The sequence below is a fragment of the Hylaeus anthracinus genome, unplaced genomic scaffold (genome assembly GCF_026225885.1).
Source record: "Hylaeus anthracinus isolate JK02 unplaced genomic scaffold, UHH_iyHylAnth1.0_haploid 0, whole genome shotgun sequence".
NCBI lineage: Eukaryota > Metazoa > Arthropoda > Insecta > Hymenoptera > Colletidae > Hylaeus > Hylaeus anthracinus.
The window spans coordinates 18,819,776-18,843,636 of record NW_026533254.1 but is presented as its reverse complement, the minus strand read 5'-3'; the positions used below and the strand labels follow the sequence as shown (position 1 = coordinate 18,843,636).

Sequence of the window (23,861 nt, the reverse complement as noted above, 5' to 3'; positions counted from 1 at the left end):
TCCGTGTCGAAACGTTTGCTGAAACAAATTCCATATTGCATCTGTTACTCACAAATAATACAGAATACTAGAATATTAAAGCAACTTGATAGAAAGAAAAATAAATAAATCAATCTTATCCTTCTGTTTCGATCTTTCGACGCCAGGCATGTGCGAATGTTATTCGACGATCGTTTCAAACTCATCTTTTACGTATGTGTATAGATACTTGAAATCGATACTTGTTCGATACTTCAAAATTATACCGTACACGCATGTCCAAAAATATCACAGGAAAACAATACAATTGATTCGATTCGATTCGATTCGATTCGATTCGATTCGATTCGATTCGATTCGATTCGATTCGATTCGATTCGAATGAGTTGCACAACATTTCAAGGTGTCTTCGCATATGCCTGCAAAATCGACTACTTATAGAATTAATCATGTCTTCGACTACTCGATTACGATGGAAAGACTATATTTAGTAACTCGATAATCTAATAGTATCGTAGTATCCTCGACCAACTAAGAGAAACGTGGTCCTTTGTGATCAACGCCTCGTGTGATTCTCGTACCTTACTATACTACAATATTTATTGTTACATACATATTATACTATCGCGGAAACTTTACTGTTATCGATTCAATCGTTATTAATCGCATTGTCTGACATCTACAATCTTGTTATAAAATAATCACACTTATGTAGAAAATATTAGCGTGCAATCGAGATATTATAAAGCGTTATTTTACGTGTACGATATCATCGAATTTATTAAATTTCTCAAATTTACTGTAAATTCTCGATTACATACAAAGTGAAACATTTGAAACATATCACATCCGAATAACTCGTTAAATTTAGTTTTAAACATAGAGGCAAATGTTTCGAGTAAAAGTTGTTTAGTTTTACGGAAGACATACCTAACCGAAACTTTACAACTTTAGTATACCAATACAGCCACTAGTCTTTATGCGAGCATGCTACGTCCCCAATGCCGTATAATTCAAATGTGATATGTGACATCGGAATGTTCCGATCTAGTTGCAAACGTAAAACCATCATTCGACGATTTTTCATTTGATCGCTCTGCTAATGTACAACTCCGATCAAACATATTTGGTGTGAATAAATAATGTTTCTTTGATATAACTTCCATCACACGAGGAATCGATTTATTTACTATGTGTCGTATGTGTACGTATTGCGTATAGTATGGATTTATTGGATTTTTATTTCTTTACATCTCTAGATAGGTACGCAATCTGCAACCATCCTCGCACACCAAATACATATTCGTACGTAAAAGAAACAAATTGGCGCAACTTTACAGAGGAACCTGTCAACTATGGTTTTTCGAACATACCGATACCGTCGATCTACCACTCAACAAGATTTATATTTCTTTCGAACCAGGGACAAACAAAAAAGAAACTTTCTTTACCTGTTAATAATACTGCTCGTGAATCTATTATACGTAATATATTATACGATATTTCGTTGAATGCAACATCGTTTATTAACAAGTTCAAAGATGCCTATCCAAGCAAAATTCCCATTCCCGTTTACTCCAAATTTCAACATATTTATCTGAAGAATATTTAAATTTACCTCTGATAACTTGTTATTCTCCAAGCGTGTTCTGAAATAGATCAATTTTTATCTACGAATCGACGACAGTACCGAGTCACAGTAGTCGAGTCAGCCGAGTGGCGCACCGAAAAGGTATCCGAAGGTATGGTATACCTATACGATAACACTACGAACGATGTACAAGGTGATATAGGCGTATAGGCGATATAGGGTATGCAGTTTCACCGACAGTATACCAGGCTGTTGGCCAGTAATGGCAGTATGTAGTTTCTTTTCTATAGTTCGGTTCCTCTATTTAAAGCTCCATTAAAATAATCGTTATGAATGGTTATCAAACTCTGGGTCGATAAGTGTGCAAGATTATTTCGGGGTATTTATCTGTTAAGTAAACGTTCGTGGCAACGCGAAAAATTATTAAGAGCACGATACCGTGTAATATTTTGCATAACGATTAATCAATCGGTAATTACGTTAATAATGTTTCTAAATACAAAAGCTAATTTCTAAAATGACAGTGAAATTTCAAATTATAATAATAATACAGTGAAAGTTGTACATAAATAAAAATGGTGAGAATAAGATGGTCGTTAACAAGGGCTCCCAATATTTTTAAGTAAGTTACTAAAAGTAACAAAGAAAGATTTTCATTTGTCTACTAACCAACTATTTCAGACGGTATATATTTTGTGTTTTCAGACTTAATTTTAAGCAAAAATGGTGGCATCTTCAAATCATTATAAAATCTTTATTTTACAATGACTTTTTGAACTGGAGTTACGTCTGCGACATTCTTTTAGAACCAATGTTTTGGTTTGTAGAAAATTTCACTGCCTGTTTAGGACCGGTAACTACTTCTCTAATCTTTTCTGCTACATTTAGTTCACAATTTATCCATAGAAATTTACAAAATTATATAACTTACTTTATACAAAAATTTAATATCGTTCACAATATATTTACTAAGCTTGGCAGTTGACAGGTATTCGTTGTAATGGTCAGCCTCCTAACCGCGTGTATCGTGTACATTGCTTATTACATCGGTCTACCGTATTGGTGGGAGAAAAGTCCGTCGATGACAATAATCCTCCTCGTAGTTGGAAATTGGTTATTAGTAAATGTATGTTTTCATTATTATATGGGTGTAAACGTTCCAGCTGGCTACCCACCAGAAGGTAGTCTTATTCCAGAGGCTGTAAGCATTTGTAAAAAATGCATTAAACCAAAACCACCTAGGACCCATCATTGTTCAGTATGCAATAAATGCATTCTTAAGATGGATCATCATTGCCGTATCTTTTTAGATAAAGTATTCAATTTTTGTTCCATTTCTACAAGCTTTTATAGTTTTCTTTACTCAGAAAATAGCATGGTTGAATAATTGCGTCGGTCATTACAATCACCGATACTTTTTCCAATATATGGTTTTTACGGTATTTGGGATTCTATTTGTTATGATTTTTGGAGTTGAAATAGCATACCAAGAATTCTTTCCAACGCAAGATCCAGAATTAGATGGTCACCCTGTGCGCATTAACAATTCCGAAATTATTCCTGTGGTAAATTTTACAATTTTCTTGGGGATAAAAAAAGAATGAAATCTCAAACAAGAACCGTTATACTTACCACTATACTATTCTTCTTCCAGACAGAATCATTGGATCATTTAAGTCAAGAAGAATTAGCTGAAATAGCCAAACAAGCAGCAGACACGAGTGCGAAAGAGTGGAGACGAAGGCTTATAGTTTTCGCAGCGTTAATATGCGTAGCTACTTTTGCGGCATTAGGAGCATTAATGTGGTGGCATGCGGGCCTTATCACTAGAGGAGAAACAAGCATAGAAGCAAGGATAAATAGCACGGAAATGCAAAAGTATAAGGCGCTTGGAAAGCTATATCAAAATCCATATAATTTTGGATCAAGACAAAATTGGAAGTTGTTTTTAGGCACCATTGGAAGGTAATTTAAACTATCGCTTTCATTATGTTGAAAATATTGTTTAATATATTAGTTGGACACATTGTATCATCGTTTCTTTTCTTCTTTTATCGTTATAGAAGCTGGTGGTACGTATTGTTTCCATCGAATCATCATCCGTATGGAGATGGATTAACATGGAGAACCATTCACGATGCAAAGATATCTTGAGTGTAATTCGTATGCCTATCGTCGGCATTTTGCATTTATTTTCAACAATCACGATCAACTTACTTTCATAGATATCAAATTTTTCTAGTCAAGCAGAAATACTTTAGTATTACATAAAATGTACACGTGGTGTACGTTAAATGGCATAAGGTGTTTCAACAAAATTAACGTCAATGTAAAAATAATATCCGTTCTTTTGTATTTTTTTCTCTCCTTTTTTTTTCTGTAAATCTACATAATTATCGGCAACGCGCGCGCGCGCGCGCGCGCGTGTATGTGTGTGTGTATAGATATGTATTGATCACAGCATCGATAATGATACTTGAAAAAAAAAATAATTCTATCGTTATCTGAAATGTATGAAATCGTTAAACAATATTAATATTAATATTAATATTAAATTGTATTTGAAACTTTTAATATTTAAGTAGTTCGGGGCATTTACTTGCAAAATAAATAAACTTTTTTAAATTTCCAAAGTGAAATTTACATTGATATTACTGCAAAGTTAAAAACTTACGGCCAAACGATATCCTCTATCCAGTTGAGATAATGGGAGACTCTCGTATATACTCCTGGCATATTGACGAACGCGCAGCCTTGTCCAAAACTTGTAATACCTAGTACTTGAAAGAGGCATAAATTTTTCGGATGAACTACTTGTAACGGACCTCCTGAATCACCTTGACAAGTGTCTTTATTCCAACCACCGCGAGAATCTCCAGCACAGACCATACTTGGTGTAATTCCGTATGGTATTTTTATCGATTGATTGTGTCTAATCGCGCACCTTAAGTTGTCGATAACATCAAGCTGCGCCTTTTGCAATTGATTGCTTCCTTCTTCAGCTTCTACAATTACATTAGAATTTTCCACAAATTTTGCTCTAAAAAGTACCTCAGAATGCAACGATATTTTAATGGTAAATATACCAAATTCGGTAACACCCCAGCCACTGACCCATGCTTGCATTGGTATAGTATCGTACCGTTGATATAGACAAGCAGGCCGTATTTCCTTGCTAAATGTAACAGCAGTATTTAACTTTATAAGGGCTATGTCATCATATATGGTAGGAGGTTTGTAATTTACATGACGTATCGTTTTATTAATCGTTGTCGTAATACCGTGCTGATTATCCCTTAAATCATGGAAACCGATCCGTGCATCCGTAGGACTATAATAAAAGTATCGGCATTTGATAAAAACTTTTGTATAATAATTAACTGTTCTAATAGAAAAAATATCTTTTGTGATAATTAGTTAAAATAAAGAACATGTCGAGTAATACTTTGGCAGGTAAGTGCAATGTGCCGCTGTAAGTACCCATTCCGGTGCAATGAGTGTCCCACCGCACGAAAGACGAAACATTCCCGTGTTGGTTCTTGTACCTAAAGCTACCATGTGAGGAAATTCACCAGGAAGAGCAGTAACACCTCCGATAACAAGTCGATTTGCATTTACGCAATCTTGGTTGGTTTCAGTAATCACCTCTGAATTGGTGCCAACCAGAGACAGTACTCCTGGAGTGCTTGGAATTTGTCTGGCATATTCTTGGCACACTAACGTATCAAGATTATAAATTAATATTAGGGTTGATATTATGAAACGTCAACTATCGGTTTGTCTACTTACTTTGTTCCGATTTGGTTGCAGCATTCGTGTAGCCAGCTATTTTATTGGAAATCTGGTTTGGAACCAATGACTTGTCGTTGGACTGACTGGTTCCATGGTTGGATGTACTCTCAGAAACTACATTCTTCTCTGAATCACGAACATCTTGTAAGAAAGACATATTATTGTAAAATGCAACATGCTAACATGCCAAACTTGACTTTGTTTATTGGGATTGGTTAAAGGTGGCAAAGATGATTGAGCGCTCCAATATGCAGTTGTATCGTGATTTTGAAGGAAAAAATTTTGATCACTTAACATTGGCAGACTAATGGTGTTTCGAATAAATGGATTTTTATTAATTTATAGCTATTTAAGAAAATTGAAAAACTTGTAAAAGTGTAGTTTAAAATCGCCAAGATTTATGTAATTGAAAAAAATTATAATACAATAAACAAAGTACGCGTACAAATCCAAAAATAATAATAATTAACCTGAATTCTTTGCGGGCAACACTAACGCAATCGTAAACAATAAAAGTATCGTGAGAATGTTGAGTCTGAATGCCATTATTCTAATTCTAATGATTCTAACCAGCAGAGACAGATCTTTCTTTAGCCTTGGATCAAATCAAAACTAGAATAAAAATAAAAGAGGGAAAAGAAGTTTTGCGTTACAAACACAACATCCGGTGGATAAAATACATGATTTTCATATTTGTGTTATATTTATATGTTGTCACGTGTCCACCTCCTTTTCAAGTCCGAAGAATGCTTTGCAGTTTGCGATGACATTAGAAAAGATAAATATATTTGTTAAAAGTAACATAATATGCAGATTCAGAAGTTTAATCGTTCAATTTAATCTGTGCGTACGGGACATACGCGAATGCGAATCTAAATATGGATCGATCCATCGATCGTCTGTGTGTGTGTGTGTGTGTGTGTGTGTAGCACTGTGTGCTCTGGTGGTACTGTGTATCTATCTAACTGTGACTGTATCCACGCATCGAAAACAGCGTCCCCTGTTGTCTGCATCTCGATATTCCCGATCCCATTGGTTTATCAAGAATAATATTCAAACTTGTAACATGTTCGGAAATCATGTGACCCTTTGGCAGGTCACAAAAATTAAAATTGTTTATTTAGCATCGAGAGAGGAATTTTCCAGACTGTCGAACCTTATCGCATACTATTTTATTGTCAAAGATTCCCGATTTAACACTCATGAACAAGGAAGAACGATAAGTAAAACCGATGAATCGCATGTAAAATTTTATACGTGCGTACCACTTTTATTTTAGTTTCTTTCGAGACTTTTGTTCTTGTTACAACGAGAATTTCAAAAGCTGTTCGTACGCTAACTCCTTTCCGATGCGAGATAAGCTTATATCTAGGTTTCATTCGACGACACTAAATATGTACTGATAAATTAAACGTGAGATAAAATTTCAAATGAAAGATGTCATAAAAGCGAGATTTGTAAATGTAAACTTTTTAAATTATACTCGGGTTTGATACGGAAACAAGGCTACGTTAATAATAATAATTGATAATAATTTAATTGAAAAAGAAAAAACGAAATGCAAGGTATAAGTCACGTTTTGCTTCGATCTAGCAGCACGCGGCACGCACATATGTAAGTACGATCATGATGCAATGTTCTTCCCTCTTCGCTTCGTTAAAAGTTCGAAGCTGGTAGGTAATAGATACGCGCATCCTATAGGATCGTATCCAACAGTCAGCACCGATCCATCAATACAATTACGTAATTATCTATATTTTAAACGATTATCTCTGGCTATTAGCTATTATGTAGCCATCACTACTACCAATTGCTCTGATTCCTCACAAAGACAAATTGTCATACGAACAATGACGCAAGTGTGTATATAAGTCACTGCGTAAAACTAGATGTCCGTTCGATCAGCTGACAGAAATTCGTGTTCCGAGTTCGACACGGTGTCGCGAAAATGCTTTATACCGGAATTTTTATCTTTTGTTTGGTGACAGGAACAAACTACGTAGACGCAGGTTCGCCGAGGATCGTGATCGTCGGCGCTGGTGCTTCGGGTATCGCGGCTGCATCGAAGCTACTCCAAAACGGTTTCGAAGATGTTCTGATTTTGGAAGCCGAGGACAGAATCGGCGGACGAGTGCACACAGTTAAGTTTGGTGAGTTCACTGACAATCAGTTATCTTAGCTACGGTAAATGTTTCTTAAAGAAAATCGACTGTTTATTTTACCGGCAAACGACCATATACAAAAATTTCCCAGACCATATCATTCGATTCGATTCGATTCGATTCGATTCGATTCGATTCGATTCGATTCGATTCGATTCGATTCGATTACAGGTTCAAGAACTTTGAATTGGCTAAACTTTTCGGAGGTAAAAAGTCTGTACAGTAAACAAGAGAGGATAGCTATTAGGTAGTCGCAGATACATACATATAATACTCACTGTATCTTTGCGGCAAGAGTACGATATTTTCAATAAATTAACGATAGTCTGTAATTGTAATGGCCTGATCCATTGGTAAAACAGTTGTGAGGATACAATGATGGATATAAAAGTTTGTAGTTTGCATTACCGAGTCTCGTGTAATATTATATGTATACGAAACGCGGCCACTCTTGATATCTCTCGTTTAGTTTGTTCGTTCGAGAGGGCTCGAAGAATTGTACAATTGTACATATAATATAGCTAGCAGCAACTTAACAAGGATAAATTCGTGTTCCCACAGACGAATACAGTGTCGATTTAGGTGCGCAATGGATTCATGGAGAGGAAGGAAACGTCGTGTATCAACTAGCAGCTCCTTTGAATATCACCGATCACTCGGATCCCTTTTATTACGAAATGTTTACCTCGTCCGGCGAGTTAATCGACCCGACAATTACGAAAAACATTTCGGATTTTTATTTCCAATTAATGGAGTCAAAGAATTCTTTAAAGAACTGCAATGGCTCTGTTGGCGAATGCTACGAAATCAAGTACGAACTTTTTGTATTCAAGGCCAGAATTATACAAAGGTTATCGGTAACGCGTGGATATACATATGTACGTGTGTACCGTATCGTAAGAGCATCGGGAACTCGAAAACAATTTAGTAGCAAAGAAAAAACCGTACAAGTAGATAAAATTATCGTAATCGGCAATAGCAATGCCATATGCATACCATTTCTGAAAATAAATTTTGTTCGTTTCATCTACTGCGAGTAACGTCAATTGTATGCAATTCCTATATTTACGATGAAACATTTTCATGTGCATGTTCGCTTCTTTGCATGCCATAGCGTTCCAAAGAAATGATGGTACGATATTTATTACGTGAAAATTGAAAAACTATTTTTTGTTCCGAGCCCATCTCTGAAGCGATAAATACCCACGCTGTACTCTGTACACTCATTTACACTCAACTTCCGTTCAAATCCTCCCGCTGTTAGGTTGAAAGAGTATTTTGCACTGTTCCCGGAATTAAACGAAACGATGCAAGAACAGTTACTGTGGTACTTGGACCAGATGCAGATGAGCTTCGATGCCGCAGATTCCTGGTACGATTTATCACCAGAAGAGGATGCGTATATGACATGCCCGGGTGACAACGCGATTAATTGGAAGGAACGCGGCTACAGCATCATCTTAGATATATTAATGGTTTGGACGCGTCCCTATTTAGAAAATTATATACATATAATGTAATAGTAGTAATGTAATATACGTATGTATATGTATGGTATTTAAACTATTCGTTTTAGAAAAAATTCCCAAATCCAGAAGAAGAGTTGCCCGTGTTAAATAAAACGATTCTCAAAGCTGAGGTGACAAAAGTCGACTATTCGAACCAAGACGGTATCGTAAAAATAACCACGCTCGATAATAAGGAATACGTAGCCGATCACGTAATCATGACACCATCTTTAGGGGTGCTCAAGGCACAGTACGAAACTATCTTCACCCCTCGATTGCCAGAGTCAAAGATCAGAAACATCAAGGTACCCGGACCTATACTTTTTTCTTCGATCTTCTTCTTTTCTAGCCGAACATTTCTTTACGGAATATCGATTCTACTCTGTTAACTTTACTCTCAGGGTCTAGGGTTTGGGAACGCTGATAAAATAATCTTGGCATTCAACGATACTTGGTACAATAATAGAGGAATGAAGAGCAAGATGTTCAGCCTTTTGTGGAATGAAACGGAAAGGAAGGAGCTCGATGCCAATGTATGTAGGTACTACGTACAACTAAAGTTTACCGATAACCTTACCATTACTTTCCTAATACATTTCCGTGTATTTCTTTTAGATAAAAACAAAGTGGTTACCACACGTACTAGGAATTGCCATCGTTGAACATAAGCCTCGCTTGCTGCTTTTATGGATTTCCGGAAGAGGTGCGCGTTTAATGGATGACCTCACAGACGACGAGGTCCTGAATCAAACTATCGACATTTTACAACATTTCCTAGGAAAAAAATACAACGTTACTAGACCTATAGCAATGATAAGGTAGAATCATTTTGGAAATTATCAAAACATTTCTCTTTCTTTCTGTTTCGTCGTAAAATCTTCTTGGTTTCTTCTCTGTAGAAGTAAATGGCATCAAAACAAACATTTTCGTGGCACGTATAGCTACCGATCCATAGAAACTCAGAGAACGAATTCGAGCGCGAAACAGTTAGCCGAACCGATTATAACAATGGATAAACCGGTAAGTTCTTCGATAAATCAGTTTTAAAAAATCACAACTAAAACCGTATACCGTTACTGTATCGTGTCATCGTATCGTCGTGTCCTTTTCTCGTTTTAGGTGATTCTGTTTGCCGGAGAAGCTACTAACGAACATCATTTCTCTACGGTACACGGCGCAATCGGTTCTGGATGGAGAGAGGCCGAGAGACTGATGAATCTATATAGCAAAAACATAACAAAATAGCATTATTTACCTAGACAGATGCTAGATACGATCGACTAGATCAATATTTAAACTCGATCGGAATTATATAAATGAGTTTCTTCGGTATCATATATATCAAATTTTTATTCGTTTCAAGTTAAAGCTGTGCGTGTATGTATATGTATATCTATGCGTACATCGTATATGTATACAAAGAATGTGTATTTGTAAACACGCGTATTTGTGGGTATTTTTAAGATCAACTTTTTGAAACGTGATGTTGTAGAAAAACTTGAGCCTGTTTTATACCGGTTTCGTAAGCTCCATGAGTCGTAGAATAAAAGTTCTCATGAGTTGCTTCACCGGCGAACATGATAACGGGTACATCCTAAAATAAAACGATATCTTACAACAGGTTTTATATTCGACGATTGGTTGCATTCTTTTGCTTACCTTCGTACTATTATTTCCTTTTACGTTGCTCCATATTGGTTCTGCTAATGTGGCCGGCGATACACCATTCTTGTCACATTTTGTTGAAATGTAACTGTAACCACCTCGAACGTACTTGTTTTTATTCCATTGAGTTCGCAGACACTTCTTCACCGATGGAATTTCATCGAGTTTCAGGTAATGTTTGAGCAATTTTGTGCAATCGATCGCTACCTGTTGTTCGCTTAAAGTTTCCACCGTATAAGCTCCACGACCACCGACCCAACCGAGAAGCACACCCTCGTGATCAGGAATAACGTCGAAGCCTGTCAGATCTCTAGTCCACGCAGCCAATGTTTTACTATGAAAGTTGGTCGAGTTACGCTCCTTCCAGAGCAATTGAAATCCTTCTGTACTTGGTTTCCACCAGGGTGTACCAAAGTCCAGGAAAATTTTATTAATCAAATCGAATCCAAGGCTCTCGATTGCCCGACCAAACGGAGATGGCAACGGAGGTACGAACATGTTCTTATAATTCTCTTTCAAATAACCAAGCGAGCTAGTGATTATGACGCAGTCGGAGAGAATTCGGGTGTTATCGGAGAGTCTCAATAGAACAGGAGTGCGGTGATCATCATGAACAACCCGTCGCCACTCGATGGATTCCACGCAAGTGTTTAGACGCAAATTTTTTCTATTCAATCCATCTGCGATAAGTTTTATTAACGAATTGTATCCGGTTTTCAACGAAAGATGTTCCGGACCGTTAGCAAACTGTCAAGTGTATGTGTATATATATATAATATATATATACACACATATATACTTTATTATTTTGATGTGATCGTCAAGTGTTGGACGCTAGAAAACCTGTTACCTATATTTACCTTGAATTTTCCCCAGGACTTTGTCGACAACTTGTCTAACGTGAGACAAGAATTATCGATCATGAGAAATCTAACGTTCCAATCGAAAATCTCTCTTTTTATACTTGATCTTGACGACGATTCGTTTCCTTCTTGCAAATGCTTTTCGAGGGAAGCCCATAAAACTTTGCCGATATTCTCAAATTCCGGTTCGACGTCCTTGTTCACATAATCTTCGCAAATTTCTAGAGTACTATGAACGAGATCATTTATCTCTTCTACTAACGTTTCTTCGACTTTAATGCCATTATCGCGAATAAAAATGCCTCGACCGTCTCGAAACTGAATGTCCGAAAGTAAATTGTTTTCATAGCAAAGTTGTGCCAGCTGACTTTGATCGCCATGTAAGAACTGAGCACCAACTTCTATCCAACTTTTATTCCATGGTAATGATACTGTTCGACCGCCAACCACATTCTGAGCTGAAAATAAAATGAAATAAGTTGTTAATCATAATTGTAACATACTATACTTATCTTCCGGTACAAAGTTTCATTTACCTTCGAGTAGTAAGTAATCATTAAAATTTCCATCTTCTAATGTTTTTGCAGCTGATAATCCTGCTATTCCGGCTCCTATTATTACAACTTTTGTTCTCGATGTTATCTCGCTAATAGTACTCGGTATTCTTCCCATTTTTCCAAAGTTGTTCGTCACTTGTTTTAACCAATCACGTGTTCTACATGATTCCAATTGTGATGTTTTTATTAACACTTGATTCTTTTATGAATTTGTATATGTGAATCAAGAGAATATGCAGATGCAGACAATGAAAACGTAAACATAACGATTAACAGATGTTAACAAATGTGATGCGATAATAACAGACAACATCGTTCAACTAACTCTGTAATATTATTTATTACTTGTAACAATAATTAGTAGAGGATTCAAACATAGGAACAAGATCATGAAATTAAACCGTTATTTAAACATATCCCAAATATTCACATACAACTTAATATTATTTGTTTAGAAGGTTGTAAATATACATATAAGAAGTATTAGTTCCCTGGATGTTGTAAAGCATCGAGTAAGTTTATAACTGACTGTCATCCTTTACCAAGAAACATGTGGCTCTGGTTAGAGCTGTGACTTTAGTTGCCTAAGAAAAAGCATGCTGATCAATACGAATAGAACGTATAAATCGAAATCATATAAGAACATACAAACATTAAACATGTTTAATATACAGTGATCATTCGCTCATACCTTGTTTTTAAACTAAAAATAATTTGAAATTAATAATAATAATAATAATAATAATAATAATAATAATAATAATAATAATAATAATAATAAACAAAAACAAAAGAATGTATACTACAAACTACGAGTCACACAAATTGTCTTTGTATGTATATTATTTATGGACCTAGTCCAGAAAGAAAAGTAAACATGTTGCATGGAATAAAGGACGAGTTGCGAATGAACATATATAAATTATAGTATGTAATGCAAATCAAGATAATTAAACAAATACTATAAAATGTGTATAAAAGTAGTACAACGATTGTAAAAGTGAATTTATTTCGCCAAATAAATTTCAAACATTTATAGGAGTGAAAACGAAAAAATTGTTGAATTTACCTATGAAAGTTTATTATTCTATCCGCTTCTCTGAAACCTGTTTCAATTGCTCCATGCACGGTAGAATAATAATGATCGTGCGTCGCTTCTCCAGCAAAGTGAATTATCTAACGAGGAAATGAAATTATTAGAAAATCTGATACGCGCTATTATTTGAATATTAAATTATGAGAAATACATACAGGTTTACCATCAGTTGTTACAAGTGGATCTGCTAAATCTTTTGTTTTCGCATTCAGCTTCTCGGTTGTTATACTTCTAAAGCTGTAAGATCCACGGAAATGTTCATCCGTATACCACGATGATCTAGCGAGCAACAAGAGAAATGCTAATATTAATACATTAGTACAAACTAATGTGGAGGAACGTTAGGTATACGGACAGATTTGATAATGCGTAACAATAATAAGAATTATATTACGTTGTAAAATACTACCTAAGTATTCGATCAAATTTTGGAATGTCGTATGCTTTGTCGAGAAACATTTCTAGCAGCAGATATAATCCGTCGGATACATCATTATCGGGAAGCAATTCCATCTGTTTTGCATATTTACCAGAGATCCATGCGCATAATACTCGTGATTGGTAGTCTACAGGAATGAATGCAAAAACATCACAGAGCCACTCGTATTCCTAAATCACACACGATATATTTAATATATTTAAGAAACGATATCGATAATAAGTATTAAATAGTACATGTAGTACTTGTCCGTGAGATTTAAGAAATTCTATTTTGTCTTCTTTAGGCCAAATTAAACTGAAACCGGCGCAATCTTTCTTCCACCATCTATGTGGAAATTCCAGGAAAACTTTGTTTACAGTTCCAATATTCAAACCCTAAGTAATATTTGAAAATTAAATATATGGCGAGATTTTAAATCCAGAAAATCGAATTAAGATATCATTTCATATTTTTATATGCGTGTACCTTCAATGCGTGTTGTTTCTTGTCTGGCAAGATTGGTGTAAACATCGTAGCATGTTTCTCTTTTAAAACTCCAAGCGACGGAGTAAATATAACATGAGATGCTATATATTTGGAACCATCTTTTGTTGTTACAATTATATTATTAATCGATGTGTAGTCAATATTGGAAACATCCTTATTGAATTCGATCTTCTCCATTATGGGTAATACATTTTTTGGATTGGAAGTCTTTCTCTAAAAGAGTAACGAAATAAACGATACATGTTATCAAACTTTTTCTTTATCAAATTTCGCAATTATAGTTAATATAAATTATGCTTACAGATAGTAAATCAAACAGTGTTTTATAACCACGGTGTTTCCAATTAAGTACATGATCTCCTTCGCAAGTCCAATAGTTTGGCATTTCTTTTGCGGAAACTTCAAACCACGAATCGCTGCATTGAATTGAATTATCAAATTTATGTATCCAATCTAACAACTGTTCCGCTCTAACGCGAGTAGTAAATGGATTTTTTTCAAAGATCTTATAAAATCTAGAATAATAATTCACTTAATTTAGTTAATTTAGTTAATTATAGTTGTATACATATACATAGAGTGATCGGCATATAAAACTTTGTAATGCAATATTTAATGCAATTTAGTGCATTTAAATGTAATATTCGATCTAGCGCAGTATTCGCGTTTTCAATTTGAAATTTAAGCGGTGAAATCAGATGTGGTATGATTCATCGGCCTTGAAGGAAATAGTGGTGGGGCGTGGGGCAACTATAGTGTTATCAAGTGTTATATTATAGCATATAGTCTCTATAATACACTTGTTACAAATTACAAACCGTAAACGCGTACGCGATACGAATGCAATTAATCTGTCAAATTCTTTGTGTAAATACAAGTAACCTTTAATATTGTTTGTCGTGATAATGCTATAGCACGTTACGATTTGTATCTATCTATATATATATATATATATATATATATATATATATATATATATAAGTGCAGGAATAATATATATACGCTTTTAACGATGCTGCTGTTTACAAGGATGCACTATAACATTACGGTTAAAAAAGGAATATATTAAAATACTATTTTGTTGTACGTCTAACATGTTTGCAAAAAGGTAGGAATCGTTTTCTCGAATGTATAAATTATTTAAAAAATAAGGACATACTCTGATTGTACATAGATTAAGTATATGATCTTACAAAAAATACAATTAAAAGTACAACTTTGGTATGTCGAATAAAGTATAAAGAATTTTGATATACCATTTTAGCAATGTCGATCCCGAACTGGAAAGGTTACGGAAGGAGGTCGATGTTCCGCCAAATTTGGATACGGTGGCGCTAAATATACAAAGAGCTACAGCACGAATTCATGCGTCGTATTTATTTGAACACATCGGACGACCCACCCTACATAAATTATGTTTGTTATTGAGTTCTACTGCCACAGGAAAAATGTATAACGGATGGCAGGAATTTGCAGCTCATATGGGCTTGACAATGGAACAAATACGTGTACGCATGCATAAAATTAACGTACTTTCTAAGAAAGATATTTTAACCGCTACTTTTCTAATTGTTACTCGTCTTTTCTAGTGTATAGATTATGATTTCAAGAACTTACAGGATCCAACTTATTATGTATTATTAGCTTACGTGCAACACGTTGATGCAACTATAGACAAAATTTTAAACGCCTTGCAAAAGATGCACCGTTTCGATGTGATTAATCAAATAAAGGATAACATTACCGATTTAATTGATGCAATTCCATCAAACTCTTCGGCTGATGGTATTTTAGAAACTATCGCACAGCATATAGAAATGCTATGTATCTTTTCCCTGTTAATAATTATACGTTTTGCTGCTTACATAGAATCTGCTATACTTCGATCAAAGAGTATACCAAGAGCACCGTTAGTTTTAACTCCGATAGAAATTGTACAGAAAATGCAAAACGTAGGAGACAACTCTGGATACATTTTGCAAGGTAATTTACAAAAGGTATCGTAGAGTGTTTAATGTATAATACATATCTCGAGGTTGTGATTGTAGTACAAGATATTAAATTTTTTTTGTTCACCTTATACATAGACAAAACAGGCATATGGATGCATAGTTATGCTAACATTTGCCGATGATGGTTTAACAACGGCGCAACGTATAGCAAAAATATTTAGATCTAAACAGCCTAAAATCGGAGTAGTCATACTTCAAGAACAAGAACACTATGTATACAGCAGAGCAGAAGAGTTTATAGACGATTGTTTTAGACAAGTAATTCCATTTGCATCTGAATACAATGCAAGATTTACCGATACCTTTCGATGTAACTATTTATTACTTCCAGGTGAACTTCATCGTACCAATATTAACGCAAGGATATTTGGAAAGAATACATAATCCTCACCAAACGTATAGCGAAGATCAAAATAAACTGGACGCCAAGTATATAAAATATATATATTCTTTGTTAAGATATGAATATGTGAGAAGTCAATGTATAAATTGTCGTGTAAGGTGCGTTTTTTGATTACATCTTACTGCTTCTATTTTGCATATTTAACGATAATTCTAAGATCTTTTTAATAGGTGTATAGTTTCCGATAAAGAAGTATATGCAGTTGCAAAATCAAATTTACACCCAACATTGCAAGCATGGTTCAGGGAAAGCGATATCGACGCATTCGTCGAAAACATTCTGTTACGAAAGTCCTCGCGGTGAAAATTTATAACGAGCACAGAAATAAAAAATTGTAACAGTTTCTATATAAAGAACAATAAAGTCTCTTATATGCGTTTGTGTATATATTCCTCTAACTCGTGTACTTACCGATTTATAAAATATTCTCCGTAAGAATCTGCATTGTTTATCTCATCCGATGTATGTTCAGAAATATAATAATATAATTTTAATGTTTCCGTGGATTCCTTTTTCGATAATATTTCACCTTTTGCAGTGACGAAAATGTGTCCATCGAAATCATTAAAACATTTCGACGAATCCAATAGTTTATATGGGAAAGCAAGGTCAAAGACTACATTTCCACGTTCCCCGTGAACCCATTGCGCTCCTAATTCTACAACATTATCCGCTGAAAGTACAAAAATATAATAACTTTGTATAACTATGTTGTACATCCTATATTATTTTTCATAGTATACAAACAATTGCAATAGTGATTTTTTGAGAAATCTTAGATGTAAAGACAAGCGTTTACAAAATTCAAAAGTAAACTTACAAAATTCTACCGTATGTATTCTGCCACCAATCCGATTTTTTCCTTCAAGAATTATTACGTTTTCCAAACCCGCTTCTATCAATCTAGCTGCTGCAGCAATACCTGCAGCTCCAGCTCCAATAATTATTACTTTTGGTCTGTTAAACATTACTTCGTTTTAACGCGTAACAATCTAGTATGTTCGTGACAATGACATTCAGAGATATGATATCTTTGTAATTTAAATTTATACGAAATATTCAGATAACCATGTCTTGCCAATTGTTATAATCAGTCCCTCACGACTCACGACCACTCACACGGCAGTCACGACTGGTTACGACACGACGCTAAACGCAACGACACCCTGAAGTAAACTTTCCAAGATATCCGAATATAATTTATGATATATGAAGAAGGGAACTGAAGAGGGAAATTATAGAGAAACATTCATAAAACACTAAACAAGGAATATATATTATAAAACGATATTTATTAGATGAAATCTTAGCTCAACAACAGTTCAAAATAAATTTGACTTAGGTTAGAAACAGAGTTGGATGTGATTATTGATACCATTAATAAATGGATAATTGATTTTGCATGTTGTTCATTCCGTTGTTTTCTCGACTACCAAGTATCGTTTATTAACTTTGTAACGATGGCACAGAATAAAGAGAAACTTCCACGAAAAGTTAGTATCGTTGTGTAAAAAAGTAATTATTTCAGCTATAGTTATTATACTAGAATTGAAACATGTTTTATTGTACAGAGATACAGAAGAGACGAAGAGAAGGAGAGTCCTTTGGAAACAGATGACGCATACGTTCCTTATGTACCTGTTAAAGAACGCAAAAAACAACAACTAGCCAAGCTTGGTAAGCTTGGACAGCTAAAAGATGAAGCTGCTGTTGGAATTATTGGGAAAAGTAGTAGCGAAAATGAAAGAGACGATGCAGACGACGACGATGGACAAGTATGGGGAAGGAAATCCAATATTTCGCTGTTGGACCAGCACACCGAATTGAAAAAATTGGCAGAAGGTACAAGATATTTGTACAAATGTACATCTATAGTAGCATTTTGATAAAAGTATCGATGAAGTAATCCATAAAATTTTTCAGCCAAGAAAGAAAGCGCTATGGAGAAACAGTTGAAAGAAGAAGAGAAAATTCTTGAAAGCGTAGCAGAAAACAAAGCTTTAATGGGTGTGGCAGAATTGGCAAAGGGTATTCAGTACGAAGATCCGATAAAAACTAGTTGGCGACCTCCGAGGACAGTTCTCGCTTTAGGAGAAGCGAGGCACGACAGAGTTAGAAGGAAGCTCCGAATTTTGGTAGAAGGAGACGATGTTCCGCCACCGTTAAAAAGTTTTAAAGAAATGAAATTTCACAGAGGAATTTTAAACGGTTTAGAACAGAAAGGTATCGTCAAACCGACGCCTATCCAGATTCAAGGAATACCTACAGTGTTAGTATACGTTTAACGTACCGCTAATCGTTTCTTTGTACAATATAATGTTTTTGTCCAATTTTTTTTTTATACACGTTACAGGTTATCTGGTCGTGATATGATTGGCATTGCTTTTACTGGTAGTGGAAAAACATTAGTGTTTGTATTACCTATCATAATGTTCTGCTTAGAGCAAGAAGTTGCTATGCCATTTGTAAGGAACGAAGGACCGTATGGTATAAATATTTGGTATATTTACATAAAGTAACAAAGATAAATATTGTGTAACGGGTGATGATATTCTTGCAGGTTTAATCATTTGTCCATCGCGAGAATTAGCAAAGCAAACGTATGATATCATTCGTCATTATACGAACAGTTTACGTCAAACAAATTGTCCCGAAATTCGTAGTTGTTTAGCCATCGGTGGCGTGCCTGTATCTGAATCATTAGAAGTGATTAACAAGTAGGTAGATTGTTAGTACTGTGATTGGTTTTTATTGCGTCGTATTATATAATTTGTTTGTTGGTTGTAGGGGTGTACATATCATGGTGGCAACTCCTGGACGATTAATGGATATGTTAGACAAAAAGATGGTAAAACTTAGCGTGTGTCGTTATCTTTGCATGGACGAAGCAGATCGCATGATCGACATGGGTTTCGAGGAGGATGTCCGAACGATTTTCTCGTTTTTCAGGGTAAACATACATTAGCAAAATGCTTTTAATATAATTATATGGGTGGTGTAGATTACGTATGGTGGTATATCGTTTACAGGGTCAGAGACAAACGTTGCTATTTTCTGCGACTATGCCGAAAAAGATACAAAATTTTGCTCGATCCGCTTTAGTAAAACCTGTCACGATAAACGTTGGTCGAGCAGGTGCTGCATCGATGAACGTAATACAAGAAGTTGAATACGTTAAGCAAGAAGCTAAGATCGTGTACCTTTTGGAGTGCTTACAAAAGACTCCTCCACCGGTACTTATATTTGCCGAGAAGAAACAAGACGTAGATGCTATTCACGAGTATCTATTGCTGAAAGGTGTTGAGGCAGTAGCGATACATGGTGGAAAAGGTATGTATAATACATACCTTTCTATCAAACGAATGCTTTTTCTTTAAGAGATTTCGGGTTGGATATTTCAATTGTTTTCTTACTTTGTTTCGTAGATCAGGAAGAGAGATCGCGTTCCGTGGAAGCGTTTCGCGAAGGTCGGAAGGATGTACTGGTGGCAACAGATGTCGCATCTAAGGGTCTTGACTTTGCTGATGTGCAACACGTTATAAACTACGACATGCCCGACGATGTGGAGAACTATGGTAATCTTACAACTACATCTAGTAAAACGGTTTGAATTAATTATTTAATCAATTGCAATTAACTAAGTAATAGGGTTTCTTGTACAGTACATAGAATTGGAAGAACTGGTCGTTCCGGTCGGACTGGAATAGCGACTACGTTCATTAATAAAGCAAACGATGAATCTGTGTTGCTCGATCTGAAACATTTACTTATGGAAGCGAAACAAAAAGTTCCACCGTTTTTGTTGGAGCTTTGCTCGGAAAATGAAAAGTATCTCAACTTGGGAGGTAAACTACTTCGTATTAGATTATTAAATATACAATGGATTTCTTTTCCTTCCATTAAAAACAGAGAATAAAAATATTTACTTGGTTACTTGATTTCAGACGAACGTGGATGCAGCTATTGCGGTGGCCTTGGTCACAGAATCACAGAGTGCCCTAAACTGGAAGCCATCCAAAATAAACAAGCATCTAATATCGGACGTCGCGATTATTTGGCCAGCAATGCTGCCGACTATTAAATCAGACATTTTCGATATCATTCTTCCAGCGTAATGTTGCAAGCCTTTTGTATATAAATCTTATGCATAAATTTTGTAAACTTATATCGATGAGAGGAAGGAATGTGTAAATAGTATCGTACAATTTCTATCAAAAACTGATAAATAAATAATACCGTGCTTTCACGGTTTCAAGATACTTTCACGTTTCTACTCTCGCGTTAGTTCCTTATTCTTAATCTAACGTTCTCTTGTTTGAAATCTTGATACGCGATGTTTTTGTCATCGCTACCGACGCAAGTTTCTCGCAACTAATGATAATAATTGAAAAAGTGAACATTTTTCAGCAGTATACTATTGCTATTACTCGATTAAATAAAATTTAAATAAAACGATGACACGAGAAAAGGACGGAGTGCGGAGTAACAAAAGCAACGAGAGTATTCAGGAACGAAAAGCCGTCGAGATGGAAAATCGTCGACGAGCATTGTTCAACAAAAGCGAAAATAAACAGCGTTTACGTCAAGCACATATCGAGCGCAAAGAGACGATAGAAGCAATCAAATTTCATCAAGCTAAAAAAGTCTTTGACGTGAAAATGAAACAATCTGAACGCGCACACCGATTAGCCCAAGAATTATCGCTCCGTAAACGTAAGCGTGTATAAAATACTTTTTCGCATCTCATTTGGAACTTTATATACATATAACTGAACCAAAGTCACGTTCTGTTCGCGTAGATTTTGAATTGGAAGAATTTTTCAAACGGAGGAGAACAGGCGATGCTGTATCGAGTGTTTCGAGTTGCAATGCGGAGGACATGGAAGTTAAATTAACCGAGAGGAGAAAACAAGAAGAGGAGGAGGGGAAAGATTCAAAGTTAAACAGCGTATGGCCCTATACCAACGACTTTGACTTCGTGAAACAAGAACGACAGAAAAAACTAAACTACAAAAGAGAATTACAAAATCAGATGATAGACAATTGCCGCAGGCATCGCGAGAGAGAGGAGGAAAAGCACCGTGAACGCAAACTATCGGAGGATATCGAAAAGGCACTGCGCGTAGAGGATCTAGAAGCAGAGAAACGGAAAAAGGATACCGCTTTTCTGTTGCAATTCGAAAGGGAAGCCTTCTCGAAGGCTCGACAGATTTGGAAAAACAAACGTAGGGAAATTCTCAGACGGGAATACGATGATATTTTACGTATGGTGGCTAAGAAGGAGGTTTTGCAAAAAAGTGAATTCGAGCAAAAGGTTGAAAAGAAATTAATCTATCGGAGTTGAACGTTGAGTTAAATATTGCATTCGTTCCTCTTCTAGACCGATACGGACGCGAAGAAGGATGCCGTAATAAAAACGCTAGCGATTAATATAAAGAACGAAGAATACAGAAAATTCGAACGGGAAGAAATTTACCATGAGTTATATCTGGCAGAGAAAGAAGATGATTTTTCGAATGAAGCACTCAAGCTGACTATGAAGAAAAAGCAAACGGCTAAACAACTTTTACAAGACATGGTAACGCGAGTTAACTTACGAATACGGGGTTCCATTCGAGTAATTATAAAAGAAAAAAATAGGCAATCGTTACTCTATTCCTTGCGAAAAACGTATTTAGAAACGCGTGCGTAAAATAATAGGCGAGGCACCAAAAAGCTGCTGCTGAGAGGAAAGCCAAAGAAGACGCAATCGATGCGGCTCTCGGTAGGTATCTGGCCGAGGAACGACGAAAGTTGGAGGAAAAGGAAAAGCGGAGGGAGCAAGTTCGCCGTGAGAAAAGTATGCAAGACGAATGTTCGAATTAGAATACTTTTGAATGCTTCTATAATGAAACATGCAATCTAACAATAATTGCGTAACATTTTACTTTCAGGTATGCGATACGGGAGCGAATTAAGAGAGATTATAACGAAGAATAGGATACGACATTCGCAAGATGACGCTCCGGGCCGATCCCCGTATCTGTAGCCGACTGAAACGGTGAGGTACGCGGAAGAGAGGAAGACGACGACGACTCGAAGCAGCGCAAAAGAAAAATGCAACGACAAATAATTTCAATGACTCACTAATCGAACAACGCTTCAACGCGAACAACGAACAATTCTATTTTTCTTTGTATTTTCTATGATAAGCAGAATATCGCATTAAATTCTCGAGTGTCTCGAAACTTTGATCAAGAGAATTATTTTTACGTCTATTTATTGGTATACAGATATATACATATACATATTTAAATTGTGTATATGTATATATATACAATGGTGCGCAAGAGGCCGATGCTCTCGTGGTTCTCGTTATTTGTACAAAGTCCGTGTAAAAATACAGCAGTCCTATGTTGTGTGTAGGATATAAGTAGGTACGCGATAAATTAACAGAGTCTTGCCTCGGGCGTGTACAGCGTTGAAAAATCAAGTGGGAACTTTAGCATTGATCGATCTTCTTTGTTCCATGGATCGGATTTTTCTTGTCAGCCGAGGCAATCCTCAAGCGATCTCCTTCTACGTTTTACCCCTTCCATTTGCAACAATTTCACCAGAGACGTACGATATGACGATTTTTTCGATTTAGTTTAACGGACAGAGAAGGGGCTCGAGTAGAGAAACAAGGTGCACCTATTCTGGTGTTAAGAATATGTTTACGTATGTATAATGTATATGTAAGTACGAACGTTAGTTTTCTTAGTTAACGGCTAGTCGTTATAGTTACTTACGAACTAAAATTAATCGTGGTTAATCGTGTCACGATGATAATCGGAAAAATGAATGTCTATCGCTGAAACGGTATACACCCTTGGAAACGATAACATTTTAAAATAGATATACTTGTAGATTCGCGAAACATATTCCTGAGATCGTGGAAAGAAGTTATTTTATCGTTCCCCCTCGAATCTTCTAGATAGATCGTTAACTTTAAATTGGATATGCGATAAGTTAAGTTTAATACTAGAATTTTGTATACCTAATACTATGTGGAACCTGTACATCTTCACTCGTCGACGTGTTTCTCTCGACGAACGTGGCTCTCGCTCTTAGCCATCTCAACTAAACCATCTATCGAAAACATTTCGGAGTGTCGAGAACGAATCAGACGAGGATGGTCGGTCGACACGACACCACTGGCTCAGAACCGGTCAATATCTTTGACTTCGTAATTTAACACAGATCGACCTTAAAAGTAAAATCACATTTCCTTACGCAACTCATTCGCCTGTGTTAAGTCGACATCGACAAAATTGTTTCGCTCGC

At 35.8% G+C, this 23,861-nt stretch overlaps 7 protein-coding genes across 12 annotated transcripts; 5 read left to right on the top strand and 2 right to left on the bottom strand.

Moving 5' to 3' along the window:
* Positions 1-1,773: 1,773 nt before the first annotated feature.
* Positions 1,774-3,774, top strand: LOC128893124 (palmitoyltransferase ZDHHC16A). 2 transcript variants are annotated; one of them, XM_054153945.1, is made up of 6 exons: positions 1,774-2,192; positions 2,276-2,423; positions 2,559-2,868; positions 2,945-3,135; positions 3,225-3,535; positions 3,634-3,774. In XM_054153945.1, exons 1-6 carry the CDS (start codon positions 2,146-2,148, stop codon positions 3,722-3,724), a joined length of 1,098 nt encoding a protein of 365 aa, XP_054009920.1. In that variant the 5' UTR covers positions 1,774-2,145; the 3' UTR covers positions 3,725-3,774. The 2 variants fall into 2 exon arrangements, with proteins under 2 accessions (XP_054009920.1, XP_054009925.1); XM_054153950.1 differs by lacking the exon at positions 1,774-2,192 and having other exon boundaries at positions 2,281-2,423; positions 2,552-2,868.
* Positions 3,775-3,900: 126 nt separating this feature from the next.
* Positions 3,901-6,262, bottom strand: LOC128893153 (serine protease snake-like). Of its 2 annotated transcripts, none has more exons than XM_054153978.1 (7): positions 5,833-6,262; positions 5,360-5,488; positions 5,213-5,286; positions 5,016-5,179; positions 4,657-4,901; positions 4,245-4,575; positions 3,901-4,074 (listed from the first exon to the last, which is right to left on the bottom strand). In XM_054153978.1, the coding sequence occupies exons 1-7, from the start codon at positions 5,906-5,908 to the stop codon at positions 4,071-4,073; spliced, it is 1,023 nt and encodes a 340-aa protein (XP_054009953.1). In that variant the 5' UTR covers positions 5,909-6,262; the 3' UTR covers positions 3,901-4,070. The 2 variants fall into 2 exon arrangements, with proteins under 2 accessions (XP_054009953.1, XP_054009946.1); XM_054153971.1 differs by having other exon boundaries at positions 5,360-5,503; positions 5,833-6,260.
* A 985-nt stretch (positions 6,263-7,247) lies between these two features.
* Positions 7,248-10,378, top strand: LOC128893106 (spermine oxidase-like). The gene is made up of 8 exons (XM_054153912.1): positions 7,248-7,512; positions 8,086-8,335; positions 8,789-8,999; positions 9,101-9,337; positions 9,434-9,565; positions 9,648-9,850; positions 9,932-10,052; positions 10,152-10,378. The coding sequence occupies exons 1-8, from the start codon at positions 7,311-7,313 to the stop codon at positions 10,275-10,277; spliced, it is 1,482 nt and encodes a 493-aa protein (XP_054009887.1). The 5' UTR covers positions 7,248-7,310; the 3' UTR covers positions 10,278-10,378.
* LOC128893093 (spermine oxidase-like) lies at positions 10,365-17,672 on the bottom strand. Of its 3 annotated transcripts, none has more exons than XM_054153865.1 (12): positions 17,377-17,672; positions 16,968-17,229; positions 14,443-14,656; positions 14,121-14,354; positions 13,889-14,029; positions 13,623-13,822; positions 13,369-13,492; positions 13,187-13,293; positions 12,097-12,275; positions 11,558-12,018; positions 10,692-11,444; positions 10,365-10,626 (listed from the first exon to the last, which is right to left on the bottom strand). In XM_054153865.1, the coding sequence occupies exons 1-12, from the start codon at positions 17,522-17,524 to the stop codon at positions 10,498-10,500; spliced, it is 2,952 nt and encodes a 983-aa protein (XP_054009840.1). In that variant the 5' UTR covers positions 17,525-17,672; the 3' UTR covers positions 10,365-10,497. The 3 variants fall into 3 exon arrangements, with proteins under 3 accessions (XP_054009840.1, XP_054009850.1, XP_054009861.1); XM_054153875.1 differs by having other exon boundaries at positions 13,898-14,029; XM_054153886.1 differs by lacking the exons at positions 16,968-17,229; positions 17,377-17,672 and adding an exon at positions 15,398-15,515.
* On the top strand, positions 14,708-17,062 carry LOC128893142 (uncharacterized). The gene is made up of 7 exons (XM_054153960.1): positions 14,708-15,249; positions 15,406-15,649; positions 15,731-15,926; positions 16,011-16,138; positions 16,229-16,411; positions 16,485-16,654; positions 16,727-17,062. The coding sequence occupies exons 1-7, from the start codon at positions 15,236-15,238 to the stop codon at positions 16,857-16,859; spliced, it is 1,068 nt and encodes a 355-aa protein (XP_054009935.1). The 5' UTR covers positions 14,708-15,235; the 3' UTR covers positions 16,860-17,062.
* A 17-nt stretch (positions 17,673-17,689) lies between the features above and the next one.
* On the top strand, positions 17,690-20,815 carry LOC128893101 (ATP-dependent RNA helicase abstrakt). Its single transcript, XM_054153898.1, has 10 exons — positions 17,690-18,049; positions 18,128-18,398; positions 18,480-18,825; positions 18,910-19,043; positions 19,117-19,273; positions 19,344-19,506; positions 19,586-19,886; positions 19,982-20,131; positions 20,219-20,401; positions 20,501-20,815. The coding sequence occupies exons 1-10, from the start codon at positions 18,017-18,019 to the stop codon at positions 20,635-20,637; spliced, it is 1,875 nt and encodes a 624-aa protein (XP_054009873.1). The 5' UTR covers positions 17,690-18,016; the 3' UTR covers positions 20,638-20,815.
* LOC128893111 (trichohyalin-like) lies at positions 20,721-22,690 on the top strand. Of its 2 annotated transcripts, none has more exons than XM_054153925.1 (6): positions 20,721-20,836; positions 20,967-21,269; positions 21,356-21,870; positions 21,937-22,134; positions 22,257-22,395; positions 22,490-22,690. In XM_054153925.1, the coding sequence occupies exons 2-6, from the start codon at positions 21,011-21,013 to the stop codon at positions 22,582-22,584; spliced, it is 1,206 nt and encodes a 401-aa protein (XP_054009900.1). In that variant the 5' UTR covers positions 20,721-20,836; positions 20,967-21,010; the 3' UTR covers positions 22,585-22,690. The 2 variants fall into 2 exon arrangements, with proteins under 2 accessions (XP_054009900.1, XP_054009908.1); XM_054153933.1 differs by having other exon boundaries at positions 20,748-20,836; positions 20,964-21,269.
* Positions 22,691-23,861: the final 1,171 nt, after the last annotated feature.

Bases quoted from the DNA above. Each gene is read 5' to 3' on its own strand.
- LOC128893142 (XM_054153960.1), top strand. The intron at 15,927-16,010 runs GTATTTTAGAAA...CTGCTTACATAG, and splicing joins ATCAAACTCTTCGGCTGATG to AATCTGCTATACTTCGATCA. The intron at 16,412-16,484 runs GTAATTCCATTT...TATTACTTCCAG, and splicing joins TAGACGATTGTTTTAGACAA to GTGAACTTCATCGTACCAAT.
- LOC128893106 (XM_054153912.1), top strand. From the start codon at position 7,311: ATGCTTTATACCGGAATTTTTATCTTTTGTTTGGTGACAGGAACAAAC. The intron at 7,513-8,085 runs GTGAGTTCACTG...GTGTTCCCACAG, and splicing joins AGTGCACACAGTTAAGTTTG to ACGAATACAGTGTCGATTTA. The intron at 9,000-9,100 runs GTTTGGACGCGT...TATTCGTTTTAG, and splicing joins TCATCTTAGATATATTAATG to AAAAAATTCCCAAATCCAGA.
- LOC128893153 (XM_054153971.1), bottom strand. From the start codon at position 5,908: ATGGCATTCAGACTCAACATTCTCACGATACTTTTATTGTTTACGATT. The intron at 5,287-5,359 runs GTAAGTAGACAA...TTGATACGTTAG, and splicing joins TGCAACCAAATCGGAACAAA to TGTGCCAAGAATATGCCAGA. The intron at 4,576-4,656 runs GTATATTTACCA...ATGTAATTGTAG, and splicing joins CTGGGGTGTTACCGAATTTG to AAGCTGAAGAAGGAAGCAAT.
- LOC128893101 (XM_054153898.1), top strand. From the start codon at position 18,017: ATGGCACAGAATAAAGAGAAACTTCCACGAAAA. The intron at 18,399-18,479 runs GTACAAGATATT...AAAATTTTTCAG, and splicing joins ATTGAAAAAATTGGCAGAAG to CCAAGAAAGAAAGCGCTATG. The intron at 20,132-20,218 runs GTAATCTTACAA...TTTCTTGTACAG, and splicing joins CGACGATGTGGAGAACTATG to TACATAGAATTGGAAGAACT.
- LOC128893124 (XM_054153945.1), top strand. From the start codon at position 2,146: ATGGTGAGAATAAGATGGTCGTTAACAAGGGCTCCCAATATTTTTAA. The intron at 2,193-2,275 runs GTAAGTTACTAA...TTGTGTTTTCAG, and splicing joins AGGGCTCCCAATATTTTTAA to ACTTAATTTTAAGCAAAAAT. The intron at 2,869-2,944 runs GTATCTTTTTAG...CTCAGAAAATAG, and splicing joins TAAGATGGATCATCATTGCC to CATGGTTGAATAATTGCGTC.
- LOC128893111 (XM_054153925.1), top strand. From the start codon at position 21,011: ATGACACGAGAAAAGGACGGAGTGCGGAGTAACAAAAGCAACGAGAGT. The intron at 21,871-21,936 runs GTTGAAAAGAAA...TTCCTCTTCTAG, and splicing joins AAAGTGAATTCGAGCAAAAG to ACCGATACGGACGCGAAGAA. The intron at 22,135-22,256 runs GTAACGCGAGTT...GTAAAATAATAG, and splicing joins AACAACTTTTACAAGACATG to GCGAGGCACCAAAAAGCTGC.
- LOC128893093 (XM_054153865.1), bottom strand. From the start codon at position 17,524: ATGTTTAACAGACCAAAAGTAATAATTATTGGAGCTGGAGCTGCAGGT. The intron at 14,657-16,967 runs GTAAGTACACGA...TTATTATTCTAG, and splicing joins GGAGAATATTTTATAAATCG to ATTTTATAAGATCTTTGAAA. The intron at 13,294-13,368 runs GTATGTATTTCT...TTTCCTCGTTAG, and splicing joins TAACAACTGATGGTAAACCT to ATAATTCACTTTGCTGGAGA.